We start from the raw sequence: 16,669 nt of genomic DNA, 5'->3' as shown, positions 1-16,669 counted from the left end.
ACCAACTTAAAAGCAAAGATTAAAAAGATAGCTTTTATGTTTTTCTTAAAACCCTCCACAAACGAGACCCTCACATCCTCAGGCAGTTAATTCCACAGGTGAGCTCAACCGTGCTGTAACCACCTCTGTTACAACACTATGTGAATGAACATTCTGCACCTATATCACACTTATATCACACAAAACTACAGTTTTACATCTGGATCCATCAAAAATCTTTGCAATGCGTATCCCCAAAAATCCCACATGAAGACTGGAACGTACACTCTTTTATGTTTTATTTAGGGATATGTGTAAATACTTAGAGCGAGTGTGGTATGCTAATCTGATGTTCATTAACTAGCATAGGATAATCTCGAATATTCTTAAAAATAACACCTCTTAAAACTACTTATGAACAATAGAGCAAATATATTTTGTGTAAAGATCCACTCCAATGAAAATTGTGTTTTTGGTGTTTTTATCATGCCGTTTAGAAAATTAAGCTCAAAATTACATTTCTGAGCATTTCCTTATATGAATCGTTGTGTATCAGGAGCAGACAAAAAAAGCTGTTTTTTTTAAAGAAAAAAAGCAATTTTTTTATACATTCATTTGTTTGTTTGTTTTTTCAGGATCTGGGTATCTCGAAGGTGGGTCATATGAAGAGAATTCTCCAGGGAACCAAGGAGTTGGCAAAGGCCTCCATGGTTGACCTTTAACTTGGGAGAGAACGGCTGCTACAGACGGGAGAGAAGCACCCCTTTTTTCATGTGACTGAACCTGTTTGGGAGTACTGAGTAAGAGGAGCCTGGCATTCAAGGGGAATTTCTATTTTTTCTATCTTTCTGCTGGGAAACTTTTTTGAGGCTGTAAAACAAGACAGATTGTGTGAATGTGTGCGAGTTTGTGCCAAAATTATATAGTGACAAAAGCTAAGGGGAGTCCTGGATCCTGATAACAACAAAAGCCATTTATAACTTCAGAGCCGTTCACAGCACACAATCACATGCAACCAACTTAACTGAAGAATAGTTGTTGGAATTACAAATTAGTAGCAAAACAAAAACTTCCAACAGTGTTTACTTTAGCAGGGTGAGCTGCAAATGCAATAAAGCATTCGGGCAGCATCGTGATTTCCTCATAAAAGAACATTTGCATCATCGTCAGTGTGAAAGCTGTGCTTTGTTGTCATCTTAAGTAACTTAAATTGCATGGTCAGAGCCATGATTTCTTTGCATGCAAGAATTAAGCTTGGACAAGTTTTACACGACTAAGGTATAACGATGTAATTTATTATTCCTGAAAGCTTTTTTTTGTCCAAAGCCAATGTTTTTGTTGTTAAGGTGTAATTTATTTGGTTGCATGACAATGACATGTCAAGTCTTCCTGTCAAGTGCCAGTTTTTTTAGTCATGTAGTGTTTTTAAATGTTTTATAGGTAGAACAACGACAGTCTTGATGAGGTTTGATTACATGATATTAGGGGCTTTAAGTTGGAACTTTGTGGATGTGAAGGCTAGGACCGCAGGTTATATAAATAGCACAATGATAAACCACATGGAGAAGGGTTGCCATTAAAGCGGAAAACATGCAAACTGAAAATGATTATTTATTAACAATTTGTAGAGTGCAGGTAAAGGTTTTGTAGCTGTCATGAACCAGCTAAAAATGATAGTTTTTAGCTTTTACTTGAGCCTTTTGAGATTAGATGCTTATTTTACATGATCAGAAAGACTGCTCCAGTTTTAGCACCATGTTTGGTCCAGACTCTGGGTACCAGCAGGAGGCCTGTCCCTGAGCTTCCCTGAGCATGTCAGAGATCTGCTCTGGCGCTAAGCTTTGGTGAGGCTTGGGTACAAGTTGAGACAATAATTATGATTTCTCTGAGCGACAGGTAGCCAGTCCAAAGACCTGAAGACAGGACAGATGTGACCGTACTTCCTGGTTTTAGTTCGGACCCGAGCAGAAGCATTCTGGATGAACTGCAGCTGCTTTTCATCAACTTTCATTAGTCTTGTAAGCAGACCTTTTGTCTGATAGAGATGAAAAAAGCAGAATTCTGTTCTTTAAGTCAACTGACAAAGAATAATCTGTATATAAGTTTGGAGGTCGGTTTTATGAGATTAAAACAGTTAAATATTATTCTTTCTGAGATGGAAACAAGTGTAGTTCTTGCTGGGATTAAGTGCCAACCACAAATATTGCAAGTTAAGGTTTTAACAGTTCTGGTGTGAATACTCTTGACAGTTACTTCTTTGCCCCATTGTGCACTTAGGTGGTCATCTCAGCATAGTGCCCTTTTTGCAATTCAACACAATCGTTAACATGATTGCAAACTGCAAAGATGTGTGGGTTTTCAGAATTTGTCAGAGCCCTGGATCTGTAGCCTGCATCGTGTTGTTCAAATGTAGCTTCAATTAATAACTATGATGCTGATAAAACACAACTTCTACCTGTTTGGATTAACGATGTTGACATGGTATATTTCTATGTCAGATGCTGATCTGTATACATATTTTCATTTCACATGCAGTATCCATCTGTTTGCAGACAATTTTTTGGCTTTGTAAAACTAATACGTTTGTTGTTTGCTGACACGGTGTTGACAGTGCACATATTAGATTATGCATATTACACCTTAACAGTTATGGGTTTTTTTATCAGTTATATGTGATGGCCTTGTGGTATTTTAGAGATGGTGCAATATTTGAGCTTTTATTTTGATACTTTGAGGTAAATGTTTGTAGAAAAGTAGTTTCTCAGTGTGAAAAACAAAATACTAATTTTTCTGCATTTATAGTTATTAAAGTTTAAAGATTTTAAGGGTTGGACCATTAACCACACTACAGTTTGTCATTACCTTTACTCCTTAATGCTTCCAAGGTGCTTCCAAGGTAATTTTAATGAATACAGTTGAGCAGACGTAACTGTTGTGACTGTAGCAACTTTTTGTGTGCATTTGGTGTTTACATCAGCGGTGATGTGTAATCCTATGTTATGCAATCAAAGCATGTAAGTGAATTCTATCTGAACTTTTTTCCTTTTTTTATTGTATTTGGTCTTAAAATGAATCACAAACCTCCTCAGGTGAACGACAACATTGTCATGTATTTATAAAAGTTCTCTACTCCCATATAAATGAAGATGAACACATTTGCTAAACCACCATGTTGTTGGTATGCTACATTTGTAAAACCACAGGAATCTTAGATAAGCAATATTTTTGGAGTTTTACATGTTGTTGTTCACCAAGTGAAAAACAATCAAAAAGTTATACTTTCCAGGGCTTGACATCAAAGTTTCCCACCTAGTAAAACTTCACTGTTTGGAGAACCTTTAGCAAACGTAAGAGATAGATTGCAGGTTCTACATTCTATGACGTAAACCTGCATAACAGAACACTGAGAAAAAAGACGGAAATCTGATAAACGTATTTTAAAAGATTGCTTTTGAAATGTCGTCATTTATCTGAACCACGAGAAATTGCCTAAAAGGAAACAAGGAAACTAATCTGAAGTTTTTCTGTGTTTTTCTTTTTTGTTTGTGTGACACTATGGGAATATAATGACTCCTGTCTTTCACTGGTTTCTTTTCCCTCTGTCCTTAGATCTAACTGAATAAAATGCTCAAAGCATGCACCAGACAGAGCATGTGCTGTTCAAGGAAAGCCAGTGTTTCACTGAAGCAAGAGTCAGACAACAAACTTTTTCCAGATTTGAATCAGTTTGTTCCAGTGACATGCGGTGAAGTTGATGGCTGGTGAGGCACTGACTCCTCTGGAGGCAGATTTACAATGAAAGAACTAAATATTTCACTATTCATCCAACAGCAGGTAACAGCATATAAAATACACACAAGAAGATATTTGTCCGACAGAGAATATTTCTTTTATAGACATGGATAGAACACTCTTCTTGTGTATAAATTATTATTATAACTGTAAACGAATTAAAGTATACAGATTTCATTTTTACCTTCATTGACTATTTCTGGTGTTTTTGCAACTTCAAATTCTGGTGCTTTAATCAGTGTTATCAAATGTTGTTTGTAAAAATGATCATAAGAATAATTCTTTTATGTCTAAAATTTAGTTTTCAAATACTTACATTATTTTCCACTTACTCCCATGTTATTTTTAAAAAAACAAAAAATTGAAAACTATGCTTGGCGTTACTTTTTGAGTCCAGGCGCCAATCCTTCTCCACAAAAAACTCTATGATCCTGTTGTAAAAGTCTTCCTTATTTTCCTTTAGTTTAATGAGTATCCCCCTGTCAATGGAGATTATGGCCAATGAAGAAAGATGTCCTTAGTTAGTTCTGTTTCTACTGCACCAGTAAAGCTACAAAGCAGCTGTCAGCTCACATCTGCCCCCCAGAGAGGCTTGCCTCACCTGCAGCCTTTTCTTCACTCTTACAGTCAGCGTTCTGACTGCACGTCTCTGTTAAAATTGAGTCCTGCAGTCAAACAAAGGCGAAGCGCTCGGGAGCCTCACCTGGAGTTTCCGCTCCGTCTGTGATCGCGCGACACTCAAATTCTGCGATTTTAACCTCAGACACTGTGGAAAACGTGTCGAGTCAACTGAAAATGTATCTTTAACACGGATCAGTGGAAAATTAGATTTACTTAATGTACTTTTTTTCTATTTTATCACAAGGACCAGTGAGCCCGAGCCTCACTTGCCTCACCTGACCAGACGTCACTGGTTTGTTCCATAGACTTGGAGAGTCAAACCAAAGGAAGGCCCCACTACCACATCAAAGGTTTTAGACAGGAAGTCCTTTGGTAAACTAACCAACCAAGCCGGGTTATTCCGTAAAAGAGTAGTAATGGTAGTCTCTCCCAATTCAAAGATTAAGCAGTTATACATGGCAATCTGTGCCAACCAGTTTCATTGTTCATTGTTGTTTCATTTGGATCATTGACTCATTAACTCTGACACTACAGTTGGGGTGATAAGAGCTCTAGCAAGAAAAGCATAAAGGTGGGAATGTGCACAGCCACATGATTATTCTGATCGTGTTGAAAACGTATCATCACTTAGTATGAATGAGGAGTCAATGATTAATGGATACGCGTTATAAGCTCTTTGCGCGTGTGGAAAAGCGCAGAAAAATCCATTACTATTATTATTATTATAAGGTTCAGACAGGGTCACATCTATAACATTCCCATAGTTTGACACAAAACAGATGTTACGAAAAAAGAAATGTAAAAATTGTTATTTTTGTAATAGCGGCCAATGAAAGCTGCATTATCATTTTCACAGTTAAAACTCTTCAAAAATTTGTTATCAGGGCCATGCACAGGCATGCATTATTATTATTTCTGCGCTATTCCCAGTCCTAGAAGATGAATCATGCTGACAGTGAGTTCATTTTACTTCAGTAGACCACATCAGATGCATGTGTGCTGTTTGCCTGCTGTGTTCTCCAGAGGTATTTGAAAGTAATGCATCAAACTGCATTGTTTTCAAATTTAATGAAGTCCTGGCAATAATCTTTAGTTTAGGAACTCAGTAAATGTGATCATCAAATTGATGAGACATTAATTTGTTTACATTATCCTTACAATGGCACAATTTTCATGTATAGATAGATGATAGATAAGACACTTTTTGTGTATCTATTGTCTAAAATTAAATAATATACCACGTATTGTGTATTTAATGGAATATAATGTTAAAAATGTAATCTGCACTACTATCTGTAGTACTAATTTTGGTAAATTAGTTGGCAATTTTATGACTACTATAATTGACTGTTTTCTGTGCCTTTCTTTTTGTTCAAATGCATGGTTAGCTATTTATTACAACTTGGGATCACTGAGATGTGTATTTTTGTATTTTGGAATTATATGGTTCATTCCTTTTTTGGTGTACATTTTAAGGGTACCTTAAAACAGGTTACCTATTCATATTTCTCTTCTTCAATAAAAATAAAAAAGAAATGAAGTTTGTTTTTTGTTCTGATTTGTTTAATAAAATATTCAGAATAATTCAACTTTGAATGTAAAGTGCATTCTTAGGTGCACACATTTATAATAAAAGACTAAAAGGAAATAAAGTGCACCCATCATTTTGACTAACATCACATCTAAGAGAGGCTCTCCTTTTGCTTTCAACCCTTCTGTTGGATCACCTACCGTAGGGGTGTCAAACTCCAGGCCTCAAGAGCTGGCCTCTTGCTGGTTTTCCAGAAATCCTGCCTTATCTGCCCGCTGATTACCAGGATCAGGTATGTTTAGCCAATAAGGAGCTTCATGGCAGGTTTGTTGGAACACATGTAGGACATTGGCCCTCCAGAAATGGATTTGGGCACCCCTAACCTACCGTAATCTGGGAAATAAAAAAACTACGATTAACATCTGTTTCAAAATGAAAGAATTTGATTATATTGATTTTGGTAAATATCCTTTGGGTTGAGGCACAGTGGGTTTGTTTTATTGTAACGTAAAAACGACCAAATGCCATCACAGTGGACAGCACACATGTGATGTATGAACTCACTTGTTTGAGGGTTTTGATGTTTGTCAAGATTCAGTTTAAGGAAGGAGGGGATCAAATGGGATTAGGGAGGAAATCACATAGCAGATAATGTTGCAAGCAGTAAGTCAACAGTTTAGTTTAAGGTATCGGGCAGTAGTGACAGAAGAAGAAGCGTGAGCACTGATGTCATCGCCCCGCTTTCTCCCTGGAACTGCTGCCTGGAAATGAATTATGCGACAGTTTTTGCGCGGCGGATGAGAAAACAAAAAAGCATTTCCCCATTTGCATTATCGCTTTAATTATGTCACAGAGCAATATTTAAGTAGAAAATGAAAAGGCATTGGGCAATTTTTGAGTCGGTTGATGCAGTTATGTTGTAAAATGAAAAAATATTTCTGTGAATCCATTTTAATTTTCAAATTATATATTTCTAATTGAATTTTGCTGCGCATCTACCAGAGAACTTTTTGAATATGAAATGTCAAAAACCTTTTTCTCTATCATTTTAATTAAGTGACAGAATAAGCAATGTTGCAGAAGCAAAAGAAAAGCCGTTTTGGGGATTGATTTTTTTCTTTTATTTTTAAGTCAACAAATTTAGCTTTATTGTAAAAATGATAAAGCATTGTGGATATTGACTTTTAATTTGAATAATGACAGACATTCTTCCACATTTAAGAACCACTGGGTTATTTGGACGAATCTGTTGTTGTGGGCTCGGGGTCCTCTAGGTGGCAGTAATGCGACAATCGTTGTCATCCGCGCCTTACACTTCCGCCTCATCCGGAAAAGGCGCCATAATTCAAAACATTTTTTTTCTACCACAGAAGAAGAGGAAAAAAACAAGTGCATACTTTGTGCATCTAGACGGTCGGTTTCGAACGAATTTGTTGCAGTTTGTGAGAAAATGGACCCGACCTCCCAATTCTTCTCTAAACTTCGGAAACTGGCGGTGGGTCTGGAATCAGAAACTGTCAGGCTACAGCGCTTATATGAGAAACGTCACAACGAACCCGACGACGGTAAGTTGGCCACGAGACCACCGGGACTGCGGTTCCGTTCGTTTGACTGATTATCAAGTTCGTTAAGAAGTTGACTTTTTTTCTTTCTTTCTCAGAAACCATAATCAGGGCCACGCGGGCGTATCACGAGCTGAACAGTGAAGTCGGGGGACTTAAGGTATCTAAGTTCTCACACAGTCACTGTGCTGGTGGTTCAACAAAATAAGCAATTTAAGCACACAAAGGTGTAACGAGTAACTACAAATAAAACTACTTTAGTCAGACGTACAATTACAAAATGCACCTTATGGTAACTAGGGCAAATGGAGGAATTCATTTGCTAGACACACACAGTGGTAACATGTTTTCGTTTGGGCTCATTCGTTTTGTTTTTGTTAGCATGATGAATCCATTTCATTCAACTTTCATTTAATTTTATGACTAATTGAGAACACAAAAGCATGAAAAAAATTAAATACTATTTTCTACTTCAACTTGTATGGTAAACATAAAGATTTGTTTGAACAGAATGATTCATTCCACATTTCCCCTTAACCCTTGTGCTATCCTAGGCACTTTAACATTGGGAGTCGGGTCATCTAGACCCACTAGACAGTGCTCTGAACCTTTTTTCTTCAATGATTTGTGATCTTTACTGGTGTCCATGGATGACATGAAATCTTACCACAAATCCACCTTTGTCATGGTAGGGAGAACACGTCAATGTAAGGGTGGGGTCATCTAAGATAGCGCAAGGGTTAAAGAAAAAAAAATCCAATGTAAATATTAGAGATGCCAAAATTCTTGGTTTCAAACCAAATTGTATGTTCCACCGATGAACCGAATCGAGGGAAAGTGAATTGTTGCATTGTCCTACTGCATAATAGTGTGTTTTTGTTTAAAGTGTCAGGCACCATTTGTGCTGAATTTGTGAAAAATGTTTTGTTACATCAGGCGTAGTATAACTGGAGGGTTTTCCTTCATTGTTACTTGGTTATTAGCAAATAAAAAAATGAATTATTCTAAATTTGTGTTTTTTGTAATATATCCAAATCAAAACAAAACCATAACCTAAAAACAGAACTTAAAAAGGAGTTGAGGAGAATGGGAATCATAGCATTCCTAGTAAATATGGTTGTTTTGTTTTATTTAACTAATAATAGGTTACTTATGTCACCTCCAAATGTAGATTTTCGTTGCTAAATCTAACAGACTACTTTTAACAGAAAATAGGAGCATCCCACAAGCATTTATTTTGATATTCAGCTAATACGCGGAGGGTGTTTAGCCAGATTGTAGATTTAGGGTTGACACTGAGTAAAAAATAGATCTGACGCTGCTATTTGTATGACTCCATCACTTCAGCAGGTCTGTAATATTTAAATTTCTTTAATGGTTTTTAATTCATCCTACAGGTGCAGATCCAGGATACCCTGGCTCAGCAGAAAGCCAAAATAAGCAAGGTGGATGACTTTATCAAGGCCTGTGGAGTGCTGGAACAGAGGGTCACTAAAGACATTCAGGTTGTTAGGGAACACCTGGAAAAATACGGCTATCAAGCTCCATGCAACACCCAGAGAACTTCGAGTATGAAGAAAGCTTTGAAATGTTTCTTTTAAGACATTCATAATCCTTAAACTTAGGTGTTTTTACTGTTTTTCTGTGTGTGACATTTTCCCTAAACAGAGCCAAATGATCAAGGGACCAAGTCAGAAAATGAAGCTGTTGAACCGGATAAAAGCAGCTCAGTGGTGGGGGAAGGTGGAAACCAGGATGATGATGAAGAAAATCCCTGTTTATCCTCTCAGGAAATGGAGCTGCCTTTCACTGACCTGATGCGAACCCCTCAGCTATCTGATTTTGGTTTGTCCGAGATGCAGCTGAAGAGAGCTCTCGCTGGGACAGAGTGGTGCTCGGAAGTTCCATCTATGCCAGAAATGAGCCTCCCACAACCCTCGCTTGACATGCCTGCACCGCCCCCCATACCCATAACCCCTAAGTGTGCCCTGAGGATGGAAGACGCAGAGCTCCAAACACCTCAAATGCATGAGTTTGGCATCACAGAGAGAACCATGTGTCTGAACAATGACTTCACTATGGATTTGTTTCGCAAAAATGCTTCAAAACCCAACAAGTACTGTGTTTAAATGTCCTAGAAAAAACAAGCTTTTCTGCTAAATGCTATTAGGATGATGTTCTTACCTGATGAGTGTTTCTCCTCTTTAGGACACCTGAAGAAATGCCTGCACTGGAAAGCCTGAAGAGTAAAGGTGCTTTTTTCTTTTCAAGTCTAGTTCACCTCCATCCTCATCTTTCACTGATCCCTTTTGTTGTGTCCAATAGGATGAGACTTTTCCCATGAGTTCTTATTCTATCTGCATTTCATAGGTTCATCTTTTTTTTGACATTTAACGCAATGTTTTCTTCATTGGATTGGCTTTGATAGGTGAAAAGTCATGTTTGGGTTAACATATTTTGTTGACTGTATTATAAAATATTTAACCTGGGCTTGAATAAGTATTATCTTTATTTTACTTCTCTTTAAAAAAAAAAAGGGAAACGTTATAAACATTGAGAAAATAACTTAAATATGAAAACAAAGTAATAACTTATTCTTATTAGAGCTATGGTAACTATATAGTTTCTTTGTCAGATTTATATTTTTTTATTCTATTCTAAAAAATGAATTAAACTCAATCGGTAAAAATTAAATGTAAATCATGAGCGTTGTCTTCATAAAAAAGGCCAATATTTGTTACTGTCCTATTTTACTACAAACCTATATTTAAATGTAACTTAACTGAATACTAAGAACACCCATTCATTGATCTAAATGCAGAATTGATCTATATATTCCAGCTTAAACTCTAAATGTCTGTGTTGTCATCTTTGATTTTTGTTTGTTCTGTTCTCAGCTGACATCCTGAAGTCTCCTGAACCACCACTTCTTTGTACCCCGGGGTTCAAGATAAAAAAGAAAAACAATCCGTGCCCCCTAAAGCTGGACGGCAACAGCGACCCGGGGTCCCCTGATCCTCCTGCTAACCTGGCCACCACCCCCGAAGTTCCAGCCTTTCAAACTCCGTATGTGAACCGACTGGTCAGCTCTAAGAAGGTATCAAAAGTCCCTTTTGTGTGTGTGTGTTGTTGTTTTTTTTGTCTTTGCTCTGAACTTTTTAAATTCTCAACAGTGAGGTTTTTTTTGTTGTGTTTGCTTGCTTTTGCAGATCGCCCCACAGCCTGAGGAAGTCGACATGGAAACAGACGAGGAAAGCCACATCTTTAAACCTCAGCTTTCTCACTGTAACAGAGCGGCTGGCTCCAAACGCACCTGGGACTACAATGCAGCGGACACTGTTGCATTTGGTGTTGAAGAAAGACAGATGCCGGAGATGCCCAACCTGGAGTCAGATTTAGGAAATTCTTTGCAATGTGTAAGTGTGAGAAGCGCTGTTTACTCAGAGCAACAGATTCAACCTCAGCAATCCTCAAACACTGCAGTTAATGTTTGAAATCACATCAGTGGTGTTTCATAAACCTCACCAAAAATAAGAAATAAAGATTGAAATATAATTAAAAAAATATTCCTCTTGACATGCATATAAACATGAATGCAGCCATAGAAGGCCTGTTTTTCCTGGTAAGTACCAAAGCCAAGAAGTCCACAGCTGACTGTCTATGTTGCAGTCGTTGATGTATGTCTGGGATACAACTGCTCAGCCTCAGATTCCAAAATGTCAGCTTCAACACCATATTGAAGGCCTCCAATGTTTTAAAGTCAGTCACTGAGTCTCAGCATCCTGTGAGCCACTCTGTGAGTTTTTATGACTAATCACTTCATGGCTAAAGTTACTTATCTTTCTGAAGGATTCCTCTGTCTTATAACACCAATGACAGTTAAACTGAGGCAGTGGATGCTTCTGCATATGCAGAGGAAGCATCCTATCCCAGCAGTCTTTGATATATGTTTGCAGAAACAGTCTGCCTTATTTTATACACCTGTGACCCTGAAGTTTGAAATACCTCCATTTAAACATTTAGACCAAAGACTTTACGCTTTTGGCAATATGGTTTACATTTGCTGAAGAGAAAGTAAAAAAAAAAAAAAGACTTTTTCCCCCCCCCACTAAATCACCCAAAAACTAAAAATGGAACCAAAGGCATGTTTCATTTTGCCATCATGTGCTTGTCAAACTTTAGGTATTCTTCTGCAACCACAAAAAGTCCTACAATTGTGTATATGGTGTTCGCTATATTGCAGTTCACCTTTTGCGGTTTCTCTGTTTAGTGGATTGTTTTAGCTTTGATCGTCATCAGATCTTTGTTTTCATTCTATAATACTGGACTTATTTTTATATGTAAGTTCAAACTTTGAGAGTTTAAACTAGAGAGAAAAGTCTGAGAACGTTTGTCTGTCTGAGAAAAGTGTGTAAAGTGTAGTGAGGGGGTTTTACAGACTTGAAACATCAATAATTTTTGTAAAAAATAAAGATGACTACGTCACAGATTTCACTATAACAGGTTATTTTTAGAGTTCAACTCCCTCGATAAACGTGGGACCACTGTACTTTAATAAATGAACGGTCATGGTGTTGATTGAGCTCTACCCTGCAGAGAAATGGCAAACTAAGTAAAGCAAAAAAAGCCTCAAGGGGCCCTGCTGTCAGCAGCCTGGAAGCAGACGGACCCACTCAGGAGTTCAGCTTGGGGACCCCTCGCATCAGAAACAACTTTGTGGAGCCCAGCACCCCTGAGATGCCAGACCTTAGCTCTGTTACACAGGACATTTGCAAAGTAAGTGAAGCATCTTTTCTCACTGCTTGTTTGCACATACCCTCTGTGCTTGTCCATTGTTAGCCTTCAAGAATTTAAAGTCCCACTCCGATCATCTTTTGATCTGTTGTAAAATGGTTCCCAGTGGTCTTTTAATTATCATTATGTCGTTTTTACCCAAAAGCAAAAAAACAAAACCTTTCAAGTTCTAGGACATAGTTTCTGCAGGGTGGCAGCAGTTATAAATTTACCTCTGAGTTGTGGGCGTGACTGTTGGCGTCGAGTGAACCAGCCTTCATGTCCCATCATGCCTTCGTTTGCGCTCTCCCTAGCTTACAGCTTCCCACAAGCCCAACTTAACATTACAGGTGCAACAAAAATGGTGAGCAATATCTGAGGTATCCATCCGTACAGTTTAGATCCAGATTCCAGCTCAGATGAAGGAAAATGAAGACATTACATGGATCTATTTGTTTAGAAGTGGGTGTATCAGAATGAAGCGGAGCAGGGAGCTTGTGGCCCGCCCTGTGTAATTTCTGCGTCACAAATAAGCTCTTTTTCAGACTGCATTTTTCTGTCTGCTCCTGATTCACAACAGTTTGAATTAAAAAAATACTCAGAAATCCAATTTCAGGCTTAATTTTATCTATATATTTTCTCCATTATCAGAAAAATGCCACAAGAACACGTTAAAAACGCAAAAAACATATTTTTCATAGGAGTGGGTCTTTAACTCATATGTGCAAGCAGAATGAATCTCTTTGGTTTGGTTTGACGGTATCAAAAGTAAAATTAGATGTAATTACATGACATGCTTTCTCTGTTTTTAGATGGTGTCCCAGGCTCAGAAAAAAAAAACTGCTGCCACACAACCACATGTCAGGTCTGTGCGATGTTGTTTATTTAGCGTATTGTCTTAGATTCAAGTAATTTGTTTGCTGGAACTTTTTTTAGATGATAATTTCCTTGTACTTTTGTACATTTCCTTTAATTGCAGATAACTAGTTTATATTTAACTGAAATGCTGCAATAGTAAATTAAAAAAAACATTTTCAAAAGGTAGTTTCTGACTTTAGAGGCTGTTATGTTAAACTCTTGACTGTTTTGACAAATCGACCATCATATATAGCGGGACAAAAAATTATCTGTGTCTATTGCAGATTTTGAATGTTGTCCTAAGCTGGGTTTGGTCTTTAATGTTCATCATAGATAAAGAATGTAAAAAAAAAGATTCCTGGAAATCACATAAGGTTTCATCCTTTGTTTTACTGTTTCTTTATTCCATGTTAAATTGCTGCAGATGCTGTACATTTCAAGTTTTAACCAATAGTTTACAGTGGAAACGAGAAGTTTACATACACCCCATAAAAACCCACATATGCTTTTTTTTTCTCACCGTCAGACATGAAATAAAAGTAAATTTTTCCTGTTTTTAGGTCAATTACAAGTAACAAAATAATTTCTATTTGCTAAATGTCAGAATAATGAGATTAGGTTTTTTTTTTAGTTTTTCTTCCTTTTATCAAAGTCAAAAGTTTACATACATTTCATTAGTATTTGGTACTATTGCCTTTAAACTGCAGTACTTGGGCCTAACATCTTGGATATCCTTCCACAAGCTTCTCACAAGATTTTGTAGGAATTTTGGCCCATTCCCAGACAGAACTGGTTTCTCTGAGCCAAGTTTGTAGGTCGCCTTGCGTGTACACGCCCTTTCAGCTCTGACCATAAATGTTCAATAGGATTTAGAACCAGGCTCTGTGACGGCCACTCAAAAACATTGACTTTGTCATCCTTAAGCAGCTTTGTACCCGGTTTGGCAGTATGCTTCTGGTCAATGTCCATTTGGAAGATCCCTTTGCGCCCGAGCTTCAACTATCTGGCTGATGTCTTCAGATGTTGCTTCAATACTTCCACATACTGTTCTTTCCTCAGGTTGCCATCTATTTTGTGAAGTGCACCAGTCCCTCCAGCAGCAAAACAACCCCTCAACATGATGCTACCACCCCCATGTTTTACAGTTGGGGATAGTGTTTTTGAGGCCTGCAGGCTTCCCCCTTTTTCCTCCAAACATAACGATGGTCATCGTGGCCAAAAAAGTTCAATTTTAGTTTCGTCAGACCACAGGAGATCTCCAAAAATGAATCTTTATCCTTGTCTGCATTAGCAAACTTGAATCTGGCTTTTCTATGCTTCTTTTGGAGCACTGGCTTCTTCCTGGCAGAGTAGCCTCTCAGCCCATGTCTGTACAGTAGTCTTTTCACTGTTGATAATGACACATTCTTACTACCTTTAGCCAGCATCTTCACAACATCTTTTGCCTTCATCCTTGTGTTGTTCTGGACATATCGGACCAAAGTACGCTCATCTCTGGGACACAGAACCCGTCTCCTCCCTGAACGATGGGGTGGCTTGACAGAAACTTGTCAAACAAAAAAACGCTAATCTCATTATTCTGATATTTAGCAAATAGAAATAATTTTGTTAATTGTAATTGACCTAAAACAGGAAAACTTACTTTTATTTCATGTCTGTCAGTGAGAAGAAAAGCAGATGTGTGTTTTAATGTGGTTTATGTCAACTTCTGGTTTTAACTGCATCTTCTTCCTCACAGCTCTCTCCGGCGTGCTGAAAGTCTGTCTGTGGTGTCGCAGAGCGAGTTCCAAACTTTACCTGGCTACCTGAGGCGGATGACTCTCAGCAACCTCAACCAGGCAGTCAGCAACATCAACAGATTCACAGAGCAGAGTCGAGGTCAGGCTGTTACAAAGGATTGAGGCCTGTGTTGATAAATGTGAACACAGAACCACAAGAGTTATGTCTCTGTTGTTATTTGTGTCTTAAAAACACAATGATAACAAACAGGCATCTATAATCTGTTTTACTGACAAAAATATTGAGAGTTTAGGCAATATTGGAAGTTTGAGTGATCTCTGCTGGAACCAAAAACCATTTTGTCCAGTTCCGACTAACTTGAATGGATAACTTGCCAGTTTGGTCCTCAGTTTTCATAGAAATTAACAACATGAAGAAAGTACAAAGATAGAACACAAAAAACAAATCAGCTTTTACCTCAACTCTGAATGCAAAAACAAAAAAGACATTAAAGAAGAAACATTTAAAAAAAATCTGTGCACACATTGACACCAAACCCCTTGACTGTAAATGAGAACTGGACCGAGTTAGAGTGACATCACCCATAAAAAATAACTTATTTCCAGCTCCAGCCAAAGTAAATCAATTCAGTCGCCATTTTATGCCACAAGGACGCCGCCATGTTGGAGCCAGACGACGTCAGTAAGCAGTGATTGGTCTAAGTCGATCTGAATCAACATTTCTGTGGCTACCACTCTCACCAAATTGAAATGAGCTTTTTGGAAATCCCCACTACTACCACTTGGAAGCAGGCTGTGGAGAATCTGTCAATCAAACATTTTGAATGTTTGACATGAGACCACCTTCATTTATATATATTTGCCTCAATATCTTTTTAAAAAGTTAGCAGATCAAGAATGGTTATTAAATAAAGAATGACTGATTATTCTGACCAATAGAATGACTAAGTTATAGCTGCTTATTTCTCTATAGACGTTTATGGGATTTTGGCTTGTTGGAACCATCGGCCTGTTTGCTACGCCAGGGGGGAGGGGGTCACTCTATCCAGTTCAAATATAGAGTCAACCCATAAATGCCTTAACATGTGTTTTGTTCTCTTAAACAAAATGTTAAAGAGAAAGATTCAATCCCCCAAATGGCTTGTAAACTGTAATACTGAACTAATCTCATAAGTTAAAGTTGGAACAAAAGGTTGTTATTATTTCAGCACAGATGTCTGCTATCATGGACTCACTAAACAGGTGTGCAGTCTATTTTTAACTACAAGTTTAAATATATTTCAGTCATCAGTCAGTTAAGCATATTTGCCAGTACAAGGCTAATTCTTAACAAAATTTATGTTACATATTGATTAAGTAAAATTGTCTGGGGTTTTTAATGAAGCATCTTGTGTTTTTGCTCTGTGCTGCCCCCTGCAGGTGAAATAGAAGAGTTGACAACGGAGGAGCTTAAGAGGATTATTGCTGTTGGAGCTATGGCCCCTGTTTACATCCTCTGCCTGCAGGAGCTCAAAAGGGTAAAGCAGGTGGATGGACTCATCGACAATCTTGTTTACAAACTGATAACTAACTAATAATCTAACAATGATCCAAATTGAATTTGATCTAAACGGTGAATGTTTATTATATTTAGTCTCATTTTCATCCTGCTAATGTTTTTGCTGCAAGATGAGTTTTTAATTATTTGTTGTACACAGAAAACTTGTTTAGTAGATGTGGAGGTTTTTGATATATAGTTTGTAAATACTGTAGAGGGATTAACTTAAAATTGTGCAATTCAATACATATTGTGTAATAAAATGCAATATCTTGTG

The 16,669-nt window shown here is 37.6% G+C and overlaps 2 protein-coding genes across 7 annotated transcripts in view; both read left to right on the top strand.

The window, feature by feature from the left end:
* LOC101165925 (diacylglycerol kinase eta) overlaps positions 1 to 5,937 on the top strand; it is a 95,423-nt gene extending 89,486 nt beyond the window's left edge. For 5 of the 6 annotated variants that reach the window (XM_023950501.1, XM_023950499.1, XM_004081627.4 and 2 more), the window contains one exon: positions 615 to 5,937. In XM_023950501.1, coding sequence (XP_023806269.1) covers positions 615 to 645 — 31 coding nt within the window. In that variant the 3' untranslated portion in view covers positions 646 to 5,937. The remainder of the gene's footprint in view (positions 1 to 614) is intronic. The other variant, XM_023950498.1, reaches the window with a different exon arrangement.
* A 1,322-nt stretch (positions 5,938 to 7,259) lies between these two features.
* Positions 7,260 to 16,669, top strand: ska3 (spindle and kinetochore associated complex subunit 3). Its single transcript, XM_011489448.3, has 11 exons — positions 7,260 to 7,488; positions 7,584 to 7,645; positions 8,883 to 9,054; positions 9,154 to 9,601; positions 9,694 to 9,737; positions 10,383 to 10,582; positions 10,695 to 10,901; positions 12,082 to 12,261; positions 13,071 to 13,123; positions 14,855 to 14,994; positions 16,275 to 16,669. The coding sequence occupies exons 1-11, from the start codon at positions 7,374 to 7,376 to the stop codon at positions 16,427 to 16,429; spliced, it is 1,776 nt and encodes a 591-aa protein (XP_011487750.1). The 5' UTR covers positions 7,260 to 7,373; the 3' UTR covers positions 16,430 to 16,669.

The sequence above is a fragment of the Oryzias latipes genome, chromosome 21, assembly GCF_002234675.1.
Source record: "Oryzias latipes chromosome 21, ASM223467v1".
Taxonomy (NCBI): Eukaryota; Metazoa; Chordata; class Actinopteri; order Beloniformes; family Adrianichthyidae; genus Oryzias; species Oryzias latipes.
The sequence above is the reverse complement of the archived record's forward strand: the minus strand, read 5'-3'. Positions and strand labels throughout refer to the sequence as shown.

Bases quoted from the DNA above. Each gene is read 5' to 3' on its own strand.
- ska3 (XM_011489448.3), top strand. From the start codon at position 7,374: ATGGACCCGACCTCCCAATTCTTCTCTAAACTTCGGAAACTGGCGGTG. The intron at 7,646-8,882 runs GTATCTAAGTTC...TTCATCCTACAG, and splicing joins GTGAAGTCGGGGGACTTAAG to GTGCAGATCCAGGATACCCT. The intron at 10,902-12,081 runs GTAAGTGTGAGA...TCTACCCTGCAG, and splicing joins TAGGAAATTCTTTGCAATGT to AGAAATGGCAAACTAAGTAA.